General features: G+C 33.6%; 1 protein-coding gene across 1 annotated transcript; it reads right to left on the bottom strand.

The window, feature by feature from the left end:
- Positions 1–14,195: 14,195 nt before the first annotated feature.
- LOC128178560 (uncharacterized) lies at positions 14,196–22,922 on the bottom strand. The gene is made up of 2 exons (XM_052845796.1): positions 22,535–22,922; positions 14,196–15,530 (listed from the first exon to the last, which is right to left on the bottom strand). Exon 2 carries the CDS (start codon positions 15,487–15,489, stop codon positions 14,806–14,808), a length of 684 nt encoding a protein of 227 aa, XP_052701756.1. The 5' UTR covers positions 15,490–15,530; positions 22,535–22,922; the 3' UTR covers positions 14,196–14,805.
- Between the last annotated feature and the right edge of the window lie 797 nt (positions 22,923–23,719).

Below are 23,719 nucleotides of genomic sequence, written 5' to 3'. Positions count from 1 at the left end.
CAATTGGATCTCGTGAACTTTGGCTGTGTCGCCGTGTTTTGAAATGACAAAGGATTTTTGTAAACCTTATTTTGTTTTGAGCTTACCATCAATGACCATTTTGTTTAAGATTAAAGCAATATGGGCTGTATTTTTTTTAGAATTTTATTTTGATGCAGTATGATAAGTCTGCATATAACTTAAACTTTTATGATAAATTAGATTTGAAAAAAATCATTACTTTTAGTCAAAGGAATTATTTCTCTTCTAAGGAATATAAACCAAATCAATTTTTATACAGGACGACAATAATTCAATTTTGCTCCAAATAAGGCTTCTTAACGACCTTTTCCACAAAATTATAGCTAACAGAAATTTAAAAACCATGATATTTTTGTCATTTTAGTAGAAAAGAACATTTTAGTAAAAAATAAATTCAATATGAAAAATGCAGCTCATATTGCTTTAAATCAAATTTTTCAAAAAAAATTGTAATTTAATATCTTTCACAATTAAATAATGTAATAACAATAATTCTAAATTCACAATCTAGTATTGAATTCGTTTCTGGAGTTTTTTTTTTACTATACACAAACTTCTTAATTTAGCTTTCTATCGTATTTTCCTATGCGGTTCAGTTTATTTTAATAAATTCTGTTTTCAACAAGATCGCAGTGTATATATATTTGTACCAACATTCTTTGCTGTTTAACTCGAATCATCGTTTCTATTTCTGTGCTTTAAAGGTCCGTTTTGAATATCAAATTATTCATAAAAGTCTCAGAAACACTTATTAAATGTGAAGTTCGTTCCTTTGCTATTATTTTATGCTTCGTAAACATGATAATAACGTGTTATCTAAAGTTATCACAAAGAGTGTGAATTGTTCTGCATGCCGAAAAGAAAAGACTGATGACACCTGAGTGTTTATGACAACGCCCTGCTTTACGACACATGATCATGCGTGTGCATTTCTCATCAATATGATCATCAGCAGACGAGTTGAGCTGCGGTTTCCAAGGCGACACCAAAATATTGTCAGGATCTATTTCAGACTTAATTGAAGCTTCAATCAGGTGATCGCTGCATTGTCAGGGACATCTGCTGCAAAACAAAAATAATATGCTAACTAGCGCGTCAAAAAAATTTCAGGAAGTTGTCTAGAAACTAGTCATTTCCATATGTTTATTTTTAATCCAGTCCCTTCCTTATTTAAACACTGTATTTTCATAAATAATAGACTATTGGGTTGAATGGTATTGATGAAACAAATAAAACTTCTAAAATAATAAAATCGACTTAACAGCGATATTTTTATAAACCGATTTGTTGGAATATGCAATGGAGCGTTAGAAATTATTATTTACAAATTACATTGTATGTTCATTGGAGGGACATACATATACATTTATTGAATATCATTTGCGTTTATATATATATGTACATGTAGTTATGCTTTAAAACTTTATGGAGAGTAGTAGTCAGCTTAATATCTCGAATCAGACATATGAAAACAATTTTTATTTGTCCCACTCATTTTGAGATGTCAAATTTGACTGCATCCGAAATGTTAGAATTAGACAAATTGACTTCAACTTTAATTGATTTCTGAGGTTACAATACGTTATCTACCTCCAAATCATTGAATTCATCTGTTTAATCTTGTGTGGATAGTCCTGTTTTGATTTTAATTAAAGTCGTATTTTGTTATACAATTCGGGAAATTTAGATTTATTGAAGATACGAATACTGTGTTCACCGATGCTAAAGAACGGTGATGTTTGTTAACTTAATGTAATAGGGACGAGCGAGTAGACTTTAAAATCTAAAAACATTCGGAGGACATTTAAAAAACAATAATCTAATGAAACTGTAGACGAATCTCAAACAAAACTGCAAACTCATGCTAGCCATATATCTTCGGGCTTCAATTGTTCAAGGCAAAACCCAGAGCTATTATCACTGGACAGAATTCAAGACGGTACAAAAATTAAATACAAATCTGTGTTCATGCAAATTGGAAAAGCAGCTCTTCGTTCCAAATGGGATCCTCACATGCCTAGACCTTAATTCTTCTCTGTTGTTTAGAGATTCCTGTAATCAATACGCAAGTATTTCGTGGTAAAATTAAAATGGATATTAGGGTGTCAGGTTATCGCCGTTTTTGGCACATTGTGTAAGTTTTGCCAATATGAGAGAGAGAGAGAGAGAGAGAGAGAGAGAGAGAGAGAGAGATTTGAAATATTCACGGGAACAGGTGCCCTGTTTCTTAGGTTCCATCGTGTCCACCTACATTTAGTGTAGGAACCCGACATTTCAATGGTTATTAATTACTCTCAGGTATACAAAAACAGGTGTTCCATAGAATCTGGAATTTAAATTCCTTTGTTTTCGGTAATGTGTATTTTAAGTTTAGGTTCAAAACGTACATTATTTCCTCAGAAAATTCAATATCAATAATAGAAACCTTTCCATTGATTTAATCAATCATGTTGTTAAAAAAAAGACATTATCTTGATCTGAAAATTTTGATTTGATTTATCTTAATGAATATAAATACTCTTATGTACGTTACATTTTTGCTTCAAAATTATACCCGTCATTTATAGTTATTCAACGAAGTTTAGCTTTTCTTCAAGAGGTATCAAATTGTATATGTAGTGAAAAAATCTATCGGCTTAACAAAAAAACCCTTGCAATAAAAAACAAAGTAATTTTAACGAAAGCTATTCTTAAACTCAGAAGTTCGCTTCAAAGACAATTTTATAGCAACATAAGGCATGGAACTTCAGAACAAGGTTGGAAAAAGTCAATGGATTATCGAAGGGGAACTTTGAATTACCATCATATCTAAAACAAACACCCTTGACGCAACTTTTCCACAAATATCGGATTTTTGTGACGTAGATTGTAACCTTTAACCTTTGACGTATCTAGAAGCACTTCTTTTACCTGTCATTGTTGTAATTAACGAATGAAACACAGTAACACGGATCTATGGTGTTCTATTTCATTGGGTAGTTTCGGTACTGAGATGAAAATAGCAAAAAAGGTTTGAAAAACCAACCATGCCTTCTGAGATTTCAAAAACTTTCTAAACATTGTTGCGTAGGTGAATTTCTATATCAATGTTCGACATTATTTCACGATTTAACGTTTCTGTTTTTTATGAAACAAAAAAATCCGTTTTGTAATAAAAAGAAAAATGATTTCTTAAATTTGTGTCGTGGATTACGGTATACATTGTGTTTCTTCTGGTTATGAATTCTAAATTCCGTTCGTAGAATTGAACACTCAACATGGTCGTAAATCAAGACCATCCAAACTCTTGGTTTCCTCTTTCATTTTTTTCTAAAAGCCATGATCATGAATCAATGCCTGAAATTACTTTATCTTAGCTACAAAAATTTTATTCGTTTGAAATTCCACTGTTATGAATTCAGGTTTCAGGTAAATTCAATAGGTTTAAGCAACCAATGAAAATAATTGATACATAATATTCCTGTTCCTTCTCATTTAAAGCTTGTTTACGCTAATATCTATTAACACAGACCTTAAATGGATTTTGTCAATGATAGATATTGAAAATATCAAATGAAAACCATTTTTTTTCTTCTTAGAAAGCGTCAATTCCGGATGTTTAAGCCTTCTTGGTCCTATTATTATTCTTCCAGTGCATTGTTAATGTGCATTCATTCTTTAGAGGAAAATGACACTAGTTTGACAACATTACGTATATAAAAAGAATGTTTACTATAGGATATTTTGGCAACACGTTGTCAAACGCCATGAAAAGGTTGGAACTGCTTTCTTTTCTCTAAATTTACTTCCCGGTAATCTGTTTTAATACCCATTGCTGTTGAATTGTTTGTTACCATGGTGAGTTTTCTGAATAATCGTGAATTTATAATTCTGACACCTATACCCCGTGGACCTTTCTATACATTGAAGATTCCAAAGCTGTAAAGACAAACTGAGACATTTCAAAAATATGTGAAAGTAAACTGTGTATTTTGTTTACTTTCAATAATCTAACAGCGCGTTTCACATCAATCAAAAATTATTTCAGCTGTAGTAGGTCCAAGATTTGAATGGCATATTCACGTGCGATTTTGATATGTTATCAGCCCCTGACAAATCGCTTCTCGTCAGTCTCCGCATGTTAAAGCTGTGTATGGGTTTATGGGATTAATCCCACAACCCCGCGCCTTGGTCTTCTACCTACCCCCTCCCCAATATAATATCATAAACGGTAGAGATACACGGCCTTGTGATATATATGTATAACTCTGTCTTTCTATCTCGCAAATCTCCCATTATTTTCCCATCATTTAAAAACCCTTTTAAAACGGCAGCGTCGATGATCGTAAAAATGATATATTGGAATAAATGGACAAAGCCAATGCGCGAGACTTCACACGAAGAACTATGACGACAAAGGAATTGTAGATAGTTTTATTAGGGGTAGTGAGAGGAGGGGAAAGAGAGAAAACGAACAGCTGTCATCCTTTACAAACACAAAGGGTGACACTTGCCAGTGTTAAAAAGTACAACTTCGATACATGGGCCTGTCTCCTTCCTATCTAATACTTAAAGTAAAAAGAATTTTCAGGTCCAGAATTCGTGATTTTTTGAGCTGTGCAACAAATCTGCCTTTTCATTGGAGAGTTTTTGATGTAATCGCTATCCAAATAGAACAAAAAGGCCACGGTTGTTTCAAGTCGCTTTAACGCTAAATCTCTTGCTCTTTGAGTGTAATAAATTTGCATGCCGATGAAAAAGTATGCAAACATACATGTTTATTCAATGTTTTCGGTTATAAAAAACAATATCACAACGACACGAACTCTCAACCATTATACTTCAGTGGAAGTCAGAAAACATGATCACACTTAGTTAAAGTGGTCGATCGAGATATGTTGTTCATATCATTGATAAAAGTACAATGTAAGCATTCACACAGTTAAAAAAAAGAATCCTATTCTTTATGTATTGTGCTGGTGCCGTTAAAGGTTTTTAATATCCTAAAATTGTAGAATTTTAATAAAGAAAACACATACATTTAATTGAATTAAAAAAAGAGATCCTCATTTTGATTTGATTTGGTGTGCATCATACAATGGCTCTCGGTTCCTGTTTTTCTCTGTGCGTCACAATAATTGTGGGTAACTTCGGTGCATTTCTTGTTTGTCGTAAAATAAAAGGACACAGTAATCTAAAGTACTCTGCATTACTGTTAATTCTCTCTCCCTGAAAAAAAATAACAAATCTATTTTTTCCCTATATTGGATGCATAAAATTACTTCTTTTTCCACTTATATCACCCATTAGTGTCCAAATGTAGAAACAAGTGGCTGTTAAGTTTACCTCCCACTGCAATAATTGACAAACTCACACGCCATCACAGGTTACCGACCTGTTAATGACAGACCAATATCAGTAGCACAAGATGGAGCAGCCCAGCTTTATTTTTATATCGAGAAGAACATTCCCTAATCACGCCTTGGACATTCTGCAGACTGCACTTTTGTCATGAGATCAGACGCTAGGAGCCGTGAGAAATAGCGGGAAAACAACCCAACCGGCAGACGACAATTTCCTTCTCATTTTCCTTGATTTGTTTACTATTACGTTCCTTAGTAAGACATCAATTTTCTGTTATTTTAAATAATAGAGCATTTAAGTAAAAAAAATGATATACCAGTATTTCTAGAATAACTTTATGGTTATCAATGTATGCTCTATATAACATCTTGTGTATTCTGCTTAGTAGTATTATAAAATTCTACCCTCCAGTCCACTCTAGTCAACATTTGACAGTCAAGTGAATTTGGAGAATAAGGATTACATGGACACGTCTCCATATGGCTGTACAAAAACAAATAATCATTCACTCGTCTGTATAAATATTAGATTAATGTTAAATTAGTACATGTAAACATAAATATCAAATTCGTGGCAAACATATATATGCCCCAAATAAAGCACGGCAAGTCGTTGGAGACTCATTTGGCGTCGGTGTTTAATAATATCACGTTATTGAATGTCCAATGATTTCACAGGTATGCTAAATCAGGGTATCGGGTATTTAGAAAAAGTCCATTACGTTTTACTTCAGACCTTGAGATTATAATTTTATATACTGACGGGAACTGCAAAATATCATTAACGTTAAAAGCACAGTAGTCAGTCTAGAATAATTTCAAGGGGTAAATACAATCAAAATCATCTTTTTTCTATATTTTTTTTTGTTCGGAGCGCCACTAAGTCTGTAGAAAATAGGGGGGTCATTACGGAGATCAAAGTAGATTCGGACGTCCTTACACACGCGATGAGCGTGGCTCTTCTGTAATGGGGACTGCATTAATCCCTGTAAGAAAATTAAACACGACAAATGACCATGAATCAGTTAGATTGGTGGGTATTTGTCATTCTTCTATGTAAGGAGGTATAATGGCCGCGAAGAATCCGTGATGAAGAGCGTCACCTGCTTTTAGCATTGCCGTAGTACCGTGCAGGATCAAGATGTGGACTCTTGAATTGCTTTCAGAAGGTCACCTATAGGTCAAGGTTAAGACTAAGTGCTAAGACACGTGTTAGTAAAATGCTCTACATGCATTATTTTTTTTTTTCAAAAAGTAGTCCATAGGATTATATGTGAAAGTGTAGTAACTGTTATTTGCAACGTCATTTAAAAGTTATGATTGGTAAAACTTCTTCTTTGTCTGGCGATAGAATTCAGAAGTTCTTTTCTGAAAAATCACAACAATTTAGCCTCGCTAAATGTTTGCCCCGTCTAACTGTGAGAGAATAGTCTCTAAGAGACAAAAACAGCAAAATCAATCACTTCTCACTATACTAGTTCCGATAATTAAAAGTTTGAAGCCGCTGGGCTTGAGAATTTTCTTTACCATTGTTTATTTATTTACTATCAAAAAATACTTCTCGCATGATGTTACGGATCTAGAACAGTGCATAATGCACAAAAGCTTTTTACTGTCACATCGCCTTTGGTTTCTCTTGCTTTTTGTTGCCAAGCAAGACGAAATCATTGGCTATAATAATATTGCAATAAAAGTTATCAAAATTTTGCACTGTTACCATCACATATGCTTCATGTTCGACATATTGCTTACCGTACTTCATACAACACGTATACGTTGGGTGTGATCGTTGATGAATAAAATATGTTTGTATTCAATGTCTGATCGAAGTCAAAGTCGACACTACAGAACACCGTACGTGTCTGTAAAACGATAACTCGGTAAGGCATGAAACTATGAAATTGTGAAAATTCAAGAAATAACAAAAACACAGACATCGTCTGTGGACTGGTCTCTCTCAGTAAGAACACTAGACAATGTTATTCCAAAAGAAATTGGCTACTGGTGCTCAGACACGGATTTTATAAAACCCCATCAAAAGGAACGGCCAAGAGAAAACGCCTTGTTGACATTTCATCCTTATCCTGGCACGTAAAGATAAAAATAGAAACTTAATTTTTCCAAACCCATCAGAACTTCTCGCCCTTGTGGCATTGCAATAAGCCACTTGCCTGCTCTCCTGTCAAAATGGAGACGTGGAGAGGCTTTGGCTCAATCCCAATCTGATTGGGAACAAATCCATCGGAGACCGTCGCTTCCATCAGCCGCACCTTAAGATGACAAATGGGGATCACGATCACTTTCCCACATCAATCGCATGAATCGCTCTGACCCTGGGTTGGTATAGAGTTAACAGGTACATTATTATTGGATGCCAAATATTAGTACTTTACTACAATCGTTCCGTAAATGTCTTTACTTTTAGATTTTTTTTAATTTTGGACAGCAAAATACCAGGTAAATTAATAAAAACTGATTGTCTCAACACGTTGGACAATTTACGAAAGAATCCTTTTTAATGCAATTCTTCAACAATTCTTTTTTTTAATACATCTTGAAACGATAGAAAAAGATTACTATATTTCCTTAAAAGAATTTTTCATTTAAGGTGGTATGGGACGCCTGTGTATCTTAATGTGGAAAATATTCAATAAAATTATATATATATATATATATATATATATATATATATATATATATATATATATATATATATATATATATATATATATATATATATATATTAAAAATCAAAATACTTTCACCGTTTTATAATTTTCTAATTTCGCGAGATTTGACCAAAAATATGTTTTAAAAATATGTGTAAAGGTAAAATTAATAAAAGCCTCAGCGGGATTCGAACTCATGGCATACAGATTCATACTGAACACTCTAACCCATTGCGCTACACTGTCAGGAAATAATTTATGGATAGAAAAGATTCATAAAATTATACAAGATTTCATTATTTATTTCGATCGGATATACGTCACGATATGGAGGTGTCTCATACCACCTTAATAATGAAACCCACGACAACGGTCATCTATGACATTGGGTAAAACTCTGGTCCATTTTTACTTTAGTTTCTAGTGTTCAGCTTTTTCACGATGTACATGTTTCTAGGTATTAGTATACTGCATTTAGGTAATTTTCAAAAATATTCCTAAAAAATGAAAATGTTTTTAATAATATTTAAACCACAGCAAAGAAAACAATTTTTTATATAATTGACATCCAAAATACCTCGTGTGTATATTACCATTGTCAAACTGTTTGTTTGGGATTTCTATCAAAGCAAATACTACAGCGGAACAAACAAATAGTTCCCAGGCATTCAGTCATTGTGCATTAAATTTCACGATATGCCTGAAATGTTTCAAGGTCGTCGTTTTTGATTTTCATACCTTTAAACAAAGTTACACCTGGCGACCAGACCTCCCAGAGAATTGCAATTTGATCACGTGGTTTTTCTTCTGCATCTGCAGCGTCATCACAACACTGCAATGCTTATTGCTTTCATTATGCAAATGTCTTTGTATCGCAGTTTCTATGAAAAATTAACTCCAGAATATTCTTTTCATCTTATCTTTATAATAGCACGTATAAATCATAAAATGGATATTTAATAATTAATCAACAATTGCGTTGAAAATCTTAATGCGTGTCTATCTCACGCAGTTTATGAGTTCTTATTTAACTTTAGAAAGAACACATATTCAAATGAACGTAAAACTTTTCCCGAGTGAGAATATCTGCTTTCCCATAACAATAAAAGTAGATTACACATAATTTATTCTGGTTTATTACGCTTTCTTTGTTAAAAATTTCATTAAATGTGATAAATTTCGTGTTTATTGACATTCTAATACCATTTCTAGTCATTTTGTAAAACTCTTGACTAACCCAGCTACCAACTGGTCCAGATAGGTCTATAGTGTAATCGACGAATAAATAAACACGGGCTCAGCAATGCTCTTTGTCTTACAACAGTAAATAGCACAAAGATTAATTACTGTGACTCACCCGTGTAGTGGAGCGATATCATAATCGTTCTTGTCACAAAAATTTAAATGTAAGAAATCATCGCATACATGTTGACACTAAAATTAGTGCCAAATTCAACATGCAAGGCCACTATATTATTAACTGCAGGTACAAATTTTTGTAAAGAATGTGCACCGGTAATAGTAATAATTGCTATCATGTGCACATGTCTTAGGAAAGCAATCAATCATAGCCCACGTCAGCCGTCATTCAAAATACTTCGGATAAATCGATTTGAAAGTAACACAGATCTTCCTGGATTATTTCTGTAAAGGTTTTGCGATGACGTCAGGATTCAAACATTTCAAGATAATTAATCTCAGCTTTTGCCGCGAAATAATCTTTTCGACCGATTCCCTTTTCATTAAAGCTTTGAACAATTCTAAACGGCATGATACACGATAAATTTTGTTAACAAATGTCCAAATTAACCAGGATATCCCATTAATTAGAATCAATATCTTAGCCAATATTCTTACGAGAGAGAGAGAGAGAGAGAGAGAGAGAGAGAGAGAGAGAGGGGGGGCACAGATACCAGCCTAATAAAGGTTTATAGGGTGTTTCATTAAAACTGTCACCCATGAAACCTATATGGACGTAAAAGGTATTACAAATCTCCACAGTAAACACGGTTGATATCGTTTACATTTTTAGATCAGTTCAAGGCTATTAAAACACATCGTTTGGACTTCCTCAAAACTTTCCAAACAAAAGCTTTAAGGAGCAGATTTCAATGCGTTACCCCTCTGGTACTTGTATGGCAAAATCAACAGCTTACCAAACTCACGATCCTCTACAAACACAGAAGTCAAAGAAGTCAACTACAGGCACGGGTCACGTGGTCATAATTTTTCCTTAATGGGATTAGCGACATCAATTTTATTAGTTTGTATTCACGACAGTATAAACACGTGTGAATTGTTGGTACTACAAGCCGGGTGTATTGGTAGCAAGCGCTATGCAACCGCTTCTAATAAGGGTCGGTAGAAATGGGTCGAGGAGATCAGCGGAGAGCCGTAGAGTGTAAACCCTTCTCTCCATGATATATCATTGTATGGATGTATATCGCAGAAATTATAAAATAAAATTTCAATTTCATTTAGTCAGACGGTAAGGATCAAACAATCAAGAATGTACGCTTGTCCAGCAATAATTCAAAATCTATGCATGTTTTATGTAAACGCCAAAATATTTTTTACCAAAATATTATTTTATACAACGGAGATTTTCAGTTTCGGGTTTATTTTGGAATAATTTTATTTTTATTCGGAGAAATAATATTACATAGCTTAAAAAAATTAAAATGATGTTTAAAGTTCTAAGTTCATTACAAGGAGACTTTCTAATGTTTAATCAATCTGAAATGAAATTTATATAATATCCTAGTTTATCATTATCAGAAAGTTATAAACCATTTATCATTAATTTGTGCTGATGCTTCTATTCAATTTGATTTGATTATAGTGTATGTTGATGCCCAGTAAATATGGCCTCTCTTCAATTCGTTTCTGATCAAAGATGAACGTTGGAATAATTTCCAAGTATAATCATGCATAAGAGGGAAAAAAATCTCCTATGATGACATTCGATTTCGTTCTACTTCTACTTTAGAAGAAACTTGCAATTACAGAGACAATCTGCTTAATGAATTAATCAAGGCTTCATTTTGTTTGAGATAATCAGTTCCAGTTTTTCATCAAGTAAAAGCTTTTTTTTTCTACATATTAATGAATAAGCGTAAGAAAGTATTTTAAATTCATATATTCATAAGAAGCAGCATGCAAGATATTATAATAATTAAAGAGAAGGATAAAAAAATTCAATTACTCAGTCAGCTATTTATGTCCGGCTATTGAACATAAGTTGTGGGAGGGTAATCATTTTGTATTGAACATTCTAATGAAATTTGCTTAACATCAACACGAATCTGTTTATTTTACTGGAAATAAATACTGTCGCCTGGAGTCGCAACTTTCAATGGAGTTTCAATGATGGCTATCGCTGTGTTTTTAGTGTTCACTCTTTTGGTCCGGTGTTTGAAGATGTCTAAAACTTTTTTTTCTTTGAATAAAAAATTCTTTGGCAAATTGAATCAAATTAAGATCTCACCATGACTCTCTGATGTATTTCGTTCTGACAGACATGCCTGCTATATTTGATTCTAAAGCTCACTGAGGCTGATTTTTTTTTGTCGGCTGTTTCGTCATTCGTGGTCACGCGTTTTCGTGGAATTTTATACCTTGTAATTATTTTTTATTTATAAACATGTAGCACTTTGATTCAAAATCATTTAAATTCATGTTCATATTCCTGCGGCTGAATATTTGACTTGGCAGCAGGTATAATTTTCTTTATTCAAAAATATTGTTTAAGTGCGCGTGCCATCTACAGAGAACACCGAATATGATTATTTCAAATTGTCGTTAACGAAATAATGGTTATACAGATATACATATCCTGTCGCTTCAAATGTTTGATCACATTTTTTTTTCACATTTTTTTCAGAACATTTCTTGAGAATCCTTAAGATATTCAAATTGTGTTTCTTTGGACTACAGACTCCAGAGTCCAAAGCACCATATATATTTATTCTAATCAATCAGAAAATGTAATTTTGATTAAGATGTACTTTTCTTCTCTTCTCTTTTGTTTACAAAATCAAAATTATAATTTATTCTTTTTCTTCCTGTTTTATTTAAGAAGGCTGAAAATGGACCAGAAATCTAGAATTTGTGTGTCTTTTCGAGATTTTAGATTGTAAGCCCCAAAGTGTTTGCATTAAGGAATGAAGCCATAGTACAAACTAATAAGCATCAAATTAATCATGTTGTTTTCACTGGATCGATGATGTAATATAATAGTGTAATTCCTATAAAACTGAAATAATATTGACAGAACCATCATGTAAATAAAGTCTTAATTTCCACGCTTTATTTGGTCATCTTTTTTTTCTGACTAAACACCCATATTCGGTAGAAATTGAGATTTTGGTTGGTGTTTTATTTCAAACTAAGCAATTTATTTAAATTGCTAAATAGAATTTGATCGTGTATAGAGATCAAATTCGACTAAGCATACATTTATAATTGAGAGAGAGAGAGAGAGAGAGAGAGAGAGAGAGAGAGAGAGAGAGAGAGAGAGAGAGAGAGAGAGTTGATTTTTATAACATGATGATGAACTATAGGAGAATTTCTTACTTCTTTTATTTACCAAAGCATACGCATTTTTATTTGATATCTTTCTGTAAAACTAATCAAAGAATGGGGAATTTTGAACCTACATTATGTCTACACAAAACAGCTACAGTGTACTATTTTTGCACTATTTGCTTATCAAAAAAAAACCCAAGTACAAAATGTGTCCGTCTTTGAACTTACAATTGAGATGAACATGTATACTCTATGCTCTCTCAACTCATGGAACATATTTTTAAATTGAGATTTGAATTTTAAATGTTATTTCGGTTATATATCTTACCAAGAATTCATTGCATTTGACCTTTGTTCTGATAAATGTGCATGTTGCGCATTTTTGATTTGTGCAATAAATGACAGACTTCAAACAAGACTCCTGTAATGTGTTGACCAACCTTATAAGGCAAGACTTTATCCCCCTAGGTCATACATCACACGAACAGAGCCCAAAATCAAACCTCAAAGGTGACTTATCAGAGGACAATGGCTTAAAACTCAAATATTGTGTTTGAACCACACAATTACAGCGACTATCTTTAGGAGTATTGAGAAGTCATTTGATCCGCGTGTCTTTCATCTGGTTCCAAAGGATTGTGTGTGTTTGTGCAGGGTATTTTAAACAACAACACAATCGAATTATTCAGCATATGTTAAGAATATTTTCAGGTGATTTAGCATTTTTTGGATACAGTGGTAGTTACATGTACATTTAGTCATTGTGCTGAAATCGTTTTCCCACGTGTAATCTATTTTTACAAAACAGAAATTTTAGGTCACCTATTTCATTTAAGCACTTGTTTATAATTTATAGGTTAGCAAATATTCTCCGTAAAATTTTACACTCTTATATGAAATATGGCGTAATTCGTTTGAGCTCCCCGATCAATTTTATTGCCTCTGTTAAACTTGTGAATGAACGGTGATGTAAGTACTCGTGAAATGTATTTTTAGAGTTAACCCGAAGTGGTTCTAAAAAATCACATGCATGCGGTGCATTTATGAATGCAGTTTTTAAAAGATCTTAAGGATATGTATTTATATATGTATTTTAATTAAATATCAAACAATACTGCTAAAGTGCATGCATTTTAAAACATAGAATAAAAACCAAGATGCCAAAAAGATAAGTATAATGCTTTTGTCTCTACAACATGCCTTTTTCCTCGGAATTTCCTGTTTCTAATCATGCATGTGCCTGCACGACATGATCCACGCTGACCCATTCTGTTTACATCCGAGAGATTGTGGGAACAAACTATGTTTAATATCCTTGTCAAGTACCCCAATCATATGTATAATGTCAATTAATTTGGAGACCTTCAACCCCAACACGGGAAAGGCATTGTAAACAACGTGTTGCTGTTAATATTGACTTACACTAGCTGGGCATGTGTCTGCAAAGTGACATCTTGGAATTCGGAGCACTTCATTTTAGGTTGATTGCACATTCAATGGGTTCAATGTCACTCCTTATGCCCGCGTGTAAACAAATAAAATTAAATTCTCAAAGCAAATCTTCTCATATAACGACATTAAATCCTTTGTTTAAGACAAAATTCTTTGATGGTTGAAAAATAACATTGATGCCTCAGTGATTCGTAAAACGATTTATTTGATTGAAGTTTTATATTGTAAAGAAACGATACGATTTCCCTGAGAACATGGCTTATGTTTGGAAAAGAATAACATGCGTTCACAAATATTTCCCAAAAGCACTGAAAATACCAATGCCATTAAGCATTAAATGGAAGTCGTAATATTACATACACCACTTATACCATCGCATACACACTATAGCTGTAACGAATTCAAAATACACGAAAAATACAAACAACAATTTCACTTACTTCAAGCTTGAGAAATACATGTATTCAAATTTCCTCGTTAATAAAAATATGCTACATTTAATTAAAGGCTTACCAAAAAAACACAACAGAAATTTTCTACATAATTAAAAAAAATATCACTATGTAACATCACAGTTGCTTTAATAAATCAGCACCTAAAGGTAACATAAAAACTGGTCAACATCACAGACATGCGTACATTTGAAATCACATTTGGACCAAAACAAAAAAAAAAATAATATAGCAAAGTTTTTCACGATATTAGTTTTTTCACTATCTCAAAAGTCTTTGTGCTTTTGAGTTCTTGAAATGAATCCGCGTAAATATAAAAACACAAACAAACTCGGTCTGTCCCTACGATGAGTCTATGTAATCTACCGGTTCTTCTTCTATAAAGCTGCCGTCAGAGTTGGAAAATGGGGGAGTGCGGGAGGGGGAGGGCGCGGTGGGGCGATCAGGGACGTGTAACTGTTCTATTGGGGGAAGTTGTTTACTGGTGCGGGTTACCTTGGGTAGGAGATTCACATTGGGTCCCCCTCCCTTCCTACGAATGTCTGTAGTTTGTCTTAAGAAAAGTACATTTCCGTTCAAGTGGTCCGCAAGTCCGTTGGATAAAGATTTGCTTAACAAATTATCCCGAGTTTGTTCTCGGGTTAGAGTAAGTACTTCGTGAACATGGAGATCTTTTCTGGAGTTCTTAGACTTGTTGCTGTACACAGACGCCACCTCGTTATCCAGTGTGGTATCGTCATAATCACTCGTATCACTGTTTTTATCTAAAAATCCAGAATCACGAAGTCCGGAAGTCCCAATCTCCGGAAGTGGTGCTTTCCGTTGAAGCCGCAAGTTCGTCGGTTGACGCTCACCTTGAAACTGAGTAATGTAGCGCACAAACTCCTCTGTGTTTGCATCAGGTCGTTTGTAAGCGTACTTTCTTAAACTTTCGGACCTCTCCAAAGTAATTTGAGGTTTTCTGGGAGTTTTCATGTCTTTTTTATTCATATGGTCTACAACGATCCTTTGTTTTTTCTCCTTCATCCGCTCAAAATAGAAAACATTGGTCTCCCTTCGTGTTATCACTGTAAAACAAAAGAATAGTCATGGCACACAGTTACTTTCGATCAAATCATGTTTATCATTCAAACATATCCTTGAAACTAAAAAACCAGCTGTTTAGCGCTGTCTTTTACAAAGCGTTTGAGGCTACACACGAGTTATTGAGAGAGTAAACAAGCCAACAGGGGGCGGGGTGCCGGGTTATTGATGAGCCTACGTCGATCAGTTCCGTCCCATATTAGGTTAATGGTGTATCTGTTTAAAGAATCGCACTGGAAAATCCCTTTCAAAGATTTCTCGCGGCGAATTACTCGATAGTGACACTACATATGAAGATATAAATTCGTCTTCAAAGAGAATTCGAAAATTGTCTATAATCCACTGGGTTAGAGAGATACACACGGTTCGGAACCTCAGTCAGTACTAGATCTCTATGTTCATTTAAATTTGTTTTAAAAGGATTGAACTTGGACAAAAGAAAAGATAGGAATGCATTGCGTAAAGGAAGTGTACAATGACCCGAAAAAGCATTGTTCGCTTCATGTTCAAGTTCCGTTTCAAAACGATTCCGAGTTTTTTTTTTTACTGAACTTTATAGAACGTCGATGGGGACTACGCCTCTCATTTACATTGCGCGCCTGCGTCTACTGTTTCGTATTAGTGACATAAACGCCGCAAATGACTTTTTTTATCTGAAGTTGATCAGTTGCGATTAGGATCTATTAATAATACAACACTAAAATAATGATGTTCCTGATGCACTCCGAAACTTGATCATGTTTTAGCCACGAAGTTTGAATGCTTAGATTATTATCGTTCAAATGTTTCACATCAATATTAATTTGATACCATATGTAGTCTCGGCCTTTTTGGATCATTTACTGCACCGAGCATACCTTTTAAGAGCGGGTATCAATTGTTCTATTTTCACAATATTAATCTGTTTCTGGGGTCTCTATATTGGCAACGACGAGTTAATATCTCATCTCTATACACAAATCTAATTCTGAAGGACAAGGGGGGACATCCCAATTGAGTTATACCGTATTGACCGATTGGTATTGCGTTCGTGTACACTACAAACAAAATCATAAAGATAAGCTATAATAAATCCGGTTTCCTCTGTCATAAACATATTTGTTTACGAATCCTTTCTAATCTTACATTCTATTACACGAGTGATTTATAGAAAATCAAGTTTTCTTTGATGTGATACAACATTGGGTTAGCTTCCTTCAGACTCCATATATCAAGTACTATCTTAATAGATCCGCTGTCAACACAAAAACATCATACGATATTCCTCCTACACCATTTAGGATAATTTTCTTGTATTGCAGTTCTCCTAATGTAAGGTTATGATTTTACTTAATTTACAAATCCCGTGAATTCTTGAGCACTTTGACTAATTTGGCCAATTTGAGTAATTTCAACTCCTGTCTACTATGTATCTTGAGGTTATTTTGCGTGTATAATAGAGAAATAACTAGTTCAACACTTTCAATGAATTTCTAAAAACGACATGTGAGTACATTGAAGTTTGACTATTTCAAAGACACACTGGTCGTAAACCTCGGGAATACTCATTGAGGAATATGACTATATCAAAGATTTGGTCATCGCGATACTATAGTAAGAAGTTTAACTGTTTCTAACACTAATCACTTGACTAGGAATTGGTTTGACTGTTTCCACCAATACTTATTCGTTGCCATTCGAGGTTTTGCTAACCATTGGGCTGCTGAGAAGTTTGAATATTTAGAGGACCTGCTTCTTATTGTCGTCAAATTGATGCTTTTATCAAGGGATATATCCTTCCACCACTTTTTAAGGGAGCAACTGCTTTTTGCAAGTTAAAGACTAGTATATATACATCTGCTAGACCGATCATATAATCACATAACAATGAAAACAGAGAAAACAACTTTTACCAAAAAATAAACACAAACAATCGTCGTGAATAAATGGGTTCATTTGGTATGGATGGCTAGAGGACTTTACTGGGTCATACCAACTGCGTCTGTATTGCCGGAGACAAAGATATTTAAACCAATCTTTTCCATGTCCCTTTTCAAACAAAACAATGTAAGATGTGAAATAAGCTCTCATTAAGTCCGAGTTCATGAAGTTCAATGCAAATGTCCTTTCTTTTTTCGTATATATGCTGTGCTGTATTTGATATAATACCCAGAGACACTGGTATTTAAAACAATTAAAACAGGACCTTTTTCCTTTGACATTCTTTTGCTCATTATCAGTTCTTTTGTCGTAGAGTCCTTTATTACGGGCCTTGTACCCGTGTATCTTGATTTAAGAAAATGATAAAAACCCATGAACATGTAAGATTACTTTCTTGCAAGTCCCCAAGAGCGATTACAGTAAAGTAATCATCGTTTGTACAGCAAATATCGCTTTTGTCTGTGGGAACTTTGTTTATTGGTTTACGGCCTTTGTTTCCTTGTGTAACCTCTTACAATGCCGTTTTAAAGTCCAGATAGATATACATAAGTTGGTGTTCCTGTGTATATATTGATGACATAAGTTTGTTGGTCCACAGCAATGAAACTCCAAGAAAGGCAAACTGTTGACCCAGAGTTATTGTCCGCTTAGTAAACACGATATTCATGTACCACTAATTCTTCGGGATGTCCAACATTTTTTTTTTTTCGTAATGGTCACATAAAATTGATCCGATTGATTTTTTTCTTTAAGTCGACCAAAAACATTCCTCGACCAGAAAAAGTAGATAAAAGATAGATCAAATATCTCTGAGCTTTGTGTGCCAATCGCTTTCGTTGCATTATGGTGAAAGATTGCGTTTAATTAAGTAGACCAAGTATTAAGATCGAGGTTTTAATTCGGTAATTAACAACAACTAATGTGATTTCCGCGACATGTTTTTCTAAGCTTATCGTACTACTTACATCATAATTCAAAAGAAAGTTGAGACTCATCTGATCATTATTATCAGGCTAATGAGTTATTTGGTGTCGGGTTCGACGTTCCTATCCATTAACGTCGGTGTTCTAGATCTGGGGCAAAATATACGTATCCTATAAAACACTATCATGCTTTGTTTTCTACCTAATGAAGATAAGGCACGAAAGAACGTAATACCAAGTACATATGAGTTACAAGTACTTTCATTATTATTTTTCTTTCAAAAAATAGTAAAAGATGATGATGATGATGATGATGATGATGATGATGATTTCACTGCATCTAAAATTATTTTTTATTTAATCATTTCATATAAGCTTTATAAAATCTAATACGAAATGATGAACTAAAAAAATCCCAATATTGAAATGACATGTGAGTAAATAATATTTAGAATAGTTTATAAATCTTTCAAATGTTTATTCACCACAAGGTTATTTGATAGGCATCATTGGTGACATTGAACCTCTGTTATTTGTATTTACTAGAATATATATGCCCTCGGATATCTCTGGAACCAGGCAACCAGAAAGAAGATACTAATTTCAGTAAAATAAAATATTTATAACAAAGCAAGGTCATCAGAATTTGTTTGTGAAGAAAAACCAAACTTTTAATTCCGCGTTAACACAGTAGAAATATCGTCATTGTTTCTCAAATTTGAACAAAAAAAGATGAGACGTTCCAGAGACAGTATTATTTAGGTATCTTAAAATTCCTCGGCCCTATCTTAACGTCATGAAATACTTTTTCAATATCTAATTTGAGAACCTTTCCTATTCTTAATTTGTAAATGAAAAACTACTGAGATTTATTTGATTAAAACATCAAGTGTGGAAAGATAGGTTTAGGTAAATATTTCAAGGGCCACGCTAGATATTTCAATAAACCTGTTGAAGGAGGAATCTAAAGTGACAAAATAATTATACATCCCCCCTCGAGAGTATTTACTATAGTATCACTCGCACTGAAAAAAAATCGTTTTAGGGGACAAGCAGCGTATAATTATTAAACAAACGTTTAAATTGAACTAAATAGGCCTTAATTCGTCCAAATGCTACTTCACAATTATTCCAGTACGGGAGAAATTGACAATATTTGACACCATGAATTATGGTGGGAGGTTTTTACCTGACCCTTTGTAGCAAATTAATGGGAGTTATCATTCGTTAAAAATTTCTTTTAATCTCAGGGTTGAACAAAGATATCTTTTAAGTATAGAGGGGTATGATTTGCTCAGGCCTTCACTTGGACAATACTAACTATACTGCATCTGTAAGTAACTTACCCGATCCAAAATGATAAACACATTGTAACCAACACATGTATTATCCTCATGGTTTTAAAAAAATAGTTTAAAAATCAACGTGTGTCTCTTAATAAAATCATCAACTTGTCAAATTCGTGCACTTAATGAAATTAATGTATTTTTTCTCACGCCTCATTTACTCACCAAATTGGATTAAACTTGGGATGTTTTAATCTTGAAATGAATAGGTGTTCTCAAGGCAAGATTCATCTTTTATGATATTTTTTAAAAATAGGTGCTTTCAAAGCTAGGTTCATTTGGTTTTTCACACTGTCTGTATTTCTTGCTATTTTTAATCCCCTTTATTTTGTGATATCAATATATAAAGTTATTACAGTGAGATATCTATTTCCTCTATTTTTTCGCTTACTTGGGCAATATTCAAGAGGCAATAGGTAAGTATTTTATGTTTTTGATTAGATTTCTTTTCTCTTCTGATTTTTGAACCTGTATTTTCCTTAGCTAAAATGTACGATACTCTAAACCACAAAATAGAAAATAATCTATTATCCAAGGGATAATAAGGAAAATCTTCCATCTATACAGTCTTGCGGATTGGTATCGAGTTCTTGACCCAAAATGGCCGATGCAAAATGTTGCAGTATGATACACTTGCTTTATCATATGCTATCCTAAATTTTCACTTATGATATTTTCAACATCATTCTTAAATATCATTAATTGATTGATAACACGTACGGACACACTTAGATTTGTTTGAAGTCATGTAGCTAGGCTGTTGTAAAAGACACGCAAATAGGGAGGAAGAAACTTTGGTCCGAATTTGTTCCCTATCATAACTGCTCGTGTTTGAATAGCTACATCACTTTCAAAGCATCAAAAGCGGCAAGTTGCCTCTTTGACAATATCTCAATTAAACTCCTGTAATCATGTCCGTGTGACCGAATATTACCTTCTCCGGGAGAGAGATCTTGTGTAAGTGTCAATCATTTTTCGGATAGATAAATTTTTGACACAATTAATAACGGGTCCCATTTTATTATCACATATGTCACTCATCTCAATGTGGTCTTCAGAATATGTTTCTAAATCGGAATATTGAATATCTCACTGGATAAAGCTCTTCTAGCGACAGGAGGCTTTAGTTTGATTGAACCGAAAGAGAAAGGAAATGTGAGTGCACGTAAACTAACTTAAAGGGTAACCTGTTTATAAAAAATCTATACCTTTAAGTCAAGCAGAATCCCGATTTCATCATAATAATGGCATGTACTGCGGTTTTTCGTTTTCATAATCATTATTCAAAATGTTATTAGTTTCCAGATGTTTCATTTTGAGGGTAAAAAAAATCAACTGTTTTCTTTCTAAACTTTGCTGGAATAAGAGTTCTCTCTATGGAGGTCTGATCTCCAATTTATGAGAGGGAATCTACATTGATTACATTTTATTTTACGAAATATTTTAATACTAATATATTAAGTTAAAAAAAATTAAATAAGATTGTCAAAAGAAAAGAGGTAATACCTTTATTTCAAGAAAGTATTAAACTTCATCAAATTTCTATCTTGCCTTTATGCTTATATATTTTTGGCATTGGTATATATAAATTTTTTGATGGTTCCGATTTTTTAATATCATTTTATTATGATTTTTATTAAAAAAGGTAAGCAAATATAGTAACTAATCGTGTTAAAAGTAAAGAACCTTCAGCAAGTATTTATTCATATTTATTGCTTATCATTCCATGATTTAACATCATAACCCCCGTTTTTATTTTTTTTCATTGATAAGATATCTTAGATCCCCTTTAAACATTAGACTAAAGAAAATGATTATCTGATTTTTTTTACATCACAAAAAATGAATTTTTTTAAATGTGTAAAAGGCATATGAATGTAATGCACAGTAGTATGGTTATCTTTTCACAATTTTCATTGTGAAATTATTCTACAGAGAAAAACTTTCTATCTAAAGACACGTTTCATAAACTAAAGAAATATTTTAGAAAGGAATAAGAAAGGAAAAAGTGATTTATTTTTTTGACGCAGTAGCAGTTTAAAAGGGTCGTGTAAAGTGTACCATAACGTTGAAAGATGGGTAGTTTTAATTTTTTTGGTAAATATAGGTACCTTTTGAAGAACACCAATGACTGATGAATTTCTAGTACATTGGACCGTCCTAGGATATTATTTGTGTATATTCTTAAAAGATCCAGTTGTCTTTTATATTTCCCTAGAGTAAATTTTAACTTTAAATAATCATTAAATCATTATAAGCAACGTTTCAACGTTGCCATTTGATTTTAGATGAAGTTATAAATTACAGATTTGAAAAGATTTCCTCGTTACTAGATAATTAATCTACACAACAAACTTGGACTGCGCCGCAAGCCTTGAGTAGTGCTGGCACCAACTCATGCATTTTGTAGCAGTAAAACTAAATTCAGGCTTTGATACCATAGTGTCATATAAATCTTGCAAGGCAACCTAAAGTTATGAAATAAGCTAATCAAGCTGCGACTTGGCGGTTAAAAACCTGTTTTGTTACTGCACAAAAGGCCAAAATATTTTTTTATGTCATAAAATTACGCGCGCTTATCATTAGTCTATCTCATTCCAGTAAGTAGATCAAAAAGCGGTGGGTCTGAGTAGTGAATTATGCCCACACTATGCAGACCCTTTTGTTTGCTCGGAAGCCGGTCGCTCCTCTTTGCTTTGTAATGTTTATGATTATTTGATGGAGTCCCAGGAGGAGGGCAAACAACATTCAAATTTAAGAATACACATCAAAGAGAAAATACAAAATAAGCTCTCTTACCAACTGTCCCCCATAGAAAGGGTCTAAATACATCAACTTTGGGGTTTTTCTTTCTTCTTGCTTTTCTTCGGGAGATATGCTTCGGTCTTGTATGCTGGTCTGTACTAGAGAGAGAAAAGACCAAAAGGTGTGCTATCCCCCGGTATTGTTGTATACCTTGGGTTACTAGAGACTAGTCGATAAGGTCTCTCCGATTCAAACCGTAAATCCCTTTCACCCAAAGGAAAGCTATCTGAAATCCGCTATAGAGCCCTTTTACCTTTATCAAAAAAGAAACACAGATACGAGAGAGCGGAACATGTAGAGTTGTTCTTTCCAGTGCTGACAGGACTGCAACAGCTGTTGGTCTAAGGTAAACATAAACAGGTGAAAAAGATTTTGGGTTCTACTTTCTCCTATTGATTGTGGACACAGAATGCTTCCTAGAATGTTAACAATTCCCCCTTTTTTCTTGTTCTGGTTTGTCAGGATCGACCTGCGACTAGATTTTCTTTTTTTCTGAAGACGTTGCAAATATTATCACTTGGGTCTTTTATAAGGGTTCACTAAAACAAACTCAGTAGCTTTCTGTTCAGTTTCAACAGATGTCAGAGATTCCAGCCAAATTCAAAATACACCACGCGGAAGTCAAATGACCAACTTGTTCCAATGATCCTATTTTAAAGAAACAGTTCGGTTTGGGGGCTTCATGTAGGTCCTATAGGTACCATATGCCAAAGACTTTTGGCTCCTTCTCTTGGCACTGATCTAAGAACATATGTCCTCTTAAAGGATTTTTCCCCTTTTTTCGAAACAAATATTTTAGTACCATCAACACATATCATTATACACAAACTTAGAGGGTAAAGCTATTGTTCGTTCCATTGTATTTATTCTATAAATGTCGAGTGCAAATACCTTCAAAATGTTCAAACCGTGACTATTTGTTTTTCCAGAAGAGATGAAAGAAGACTTTGGATCGTCTTCAATCATTGATGGCCGCTGCATGCAAATAAATTTATGAAAGACTCTGACATCAAATGCAAAATGCAACACTTTTAATCTAATAAATGCCATTTTGTTCACAGTAAGCTACAAATTATTTGGGATCTTAGACTGTTTAACCAAACAATGGACGCCATTTTTTCTACCACTTTGTGCATGCATATTTCGTGAAGAAAGCGTTTTGCTAATCGTACAGTAAAA

This window comes from Crassostrea angulata, chromosome 3 (genome assembly GCF_025612915.1).
Source record: "Crassostrea angulata isolate pt1a10 chromosome 3, ASM2561291v2, whole genome shotgun sequence".
NCBI classification, from domain to species: domain Eukaryota; kingdom Metazoa; phylum Mollusca; class Bivalvia; order Ostreida; family Ostreidae; genus Magallana; species Magallana angulata.
This window is presented reverse-complemented; position numbering and strand designations above follow the sequence as displayed.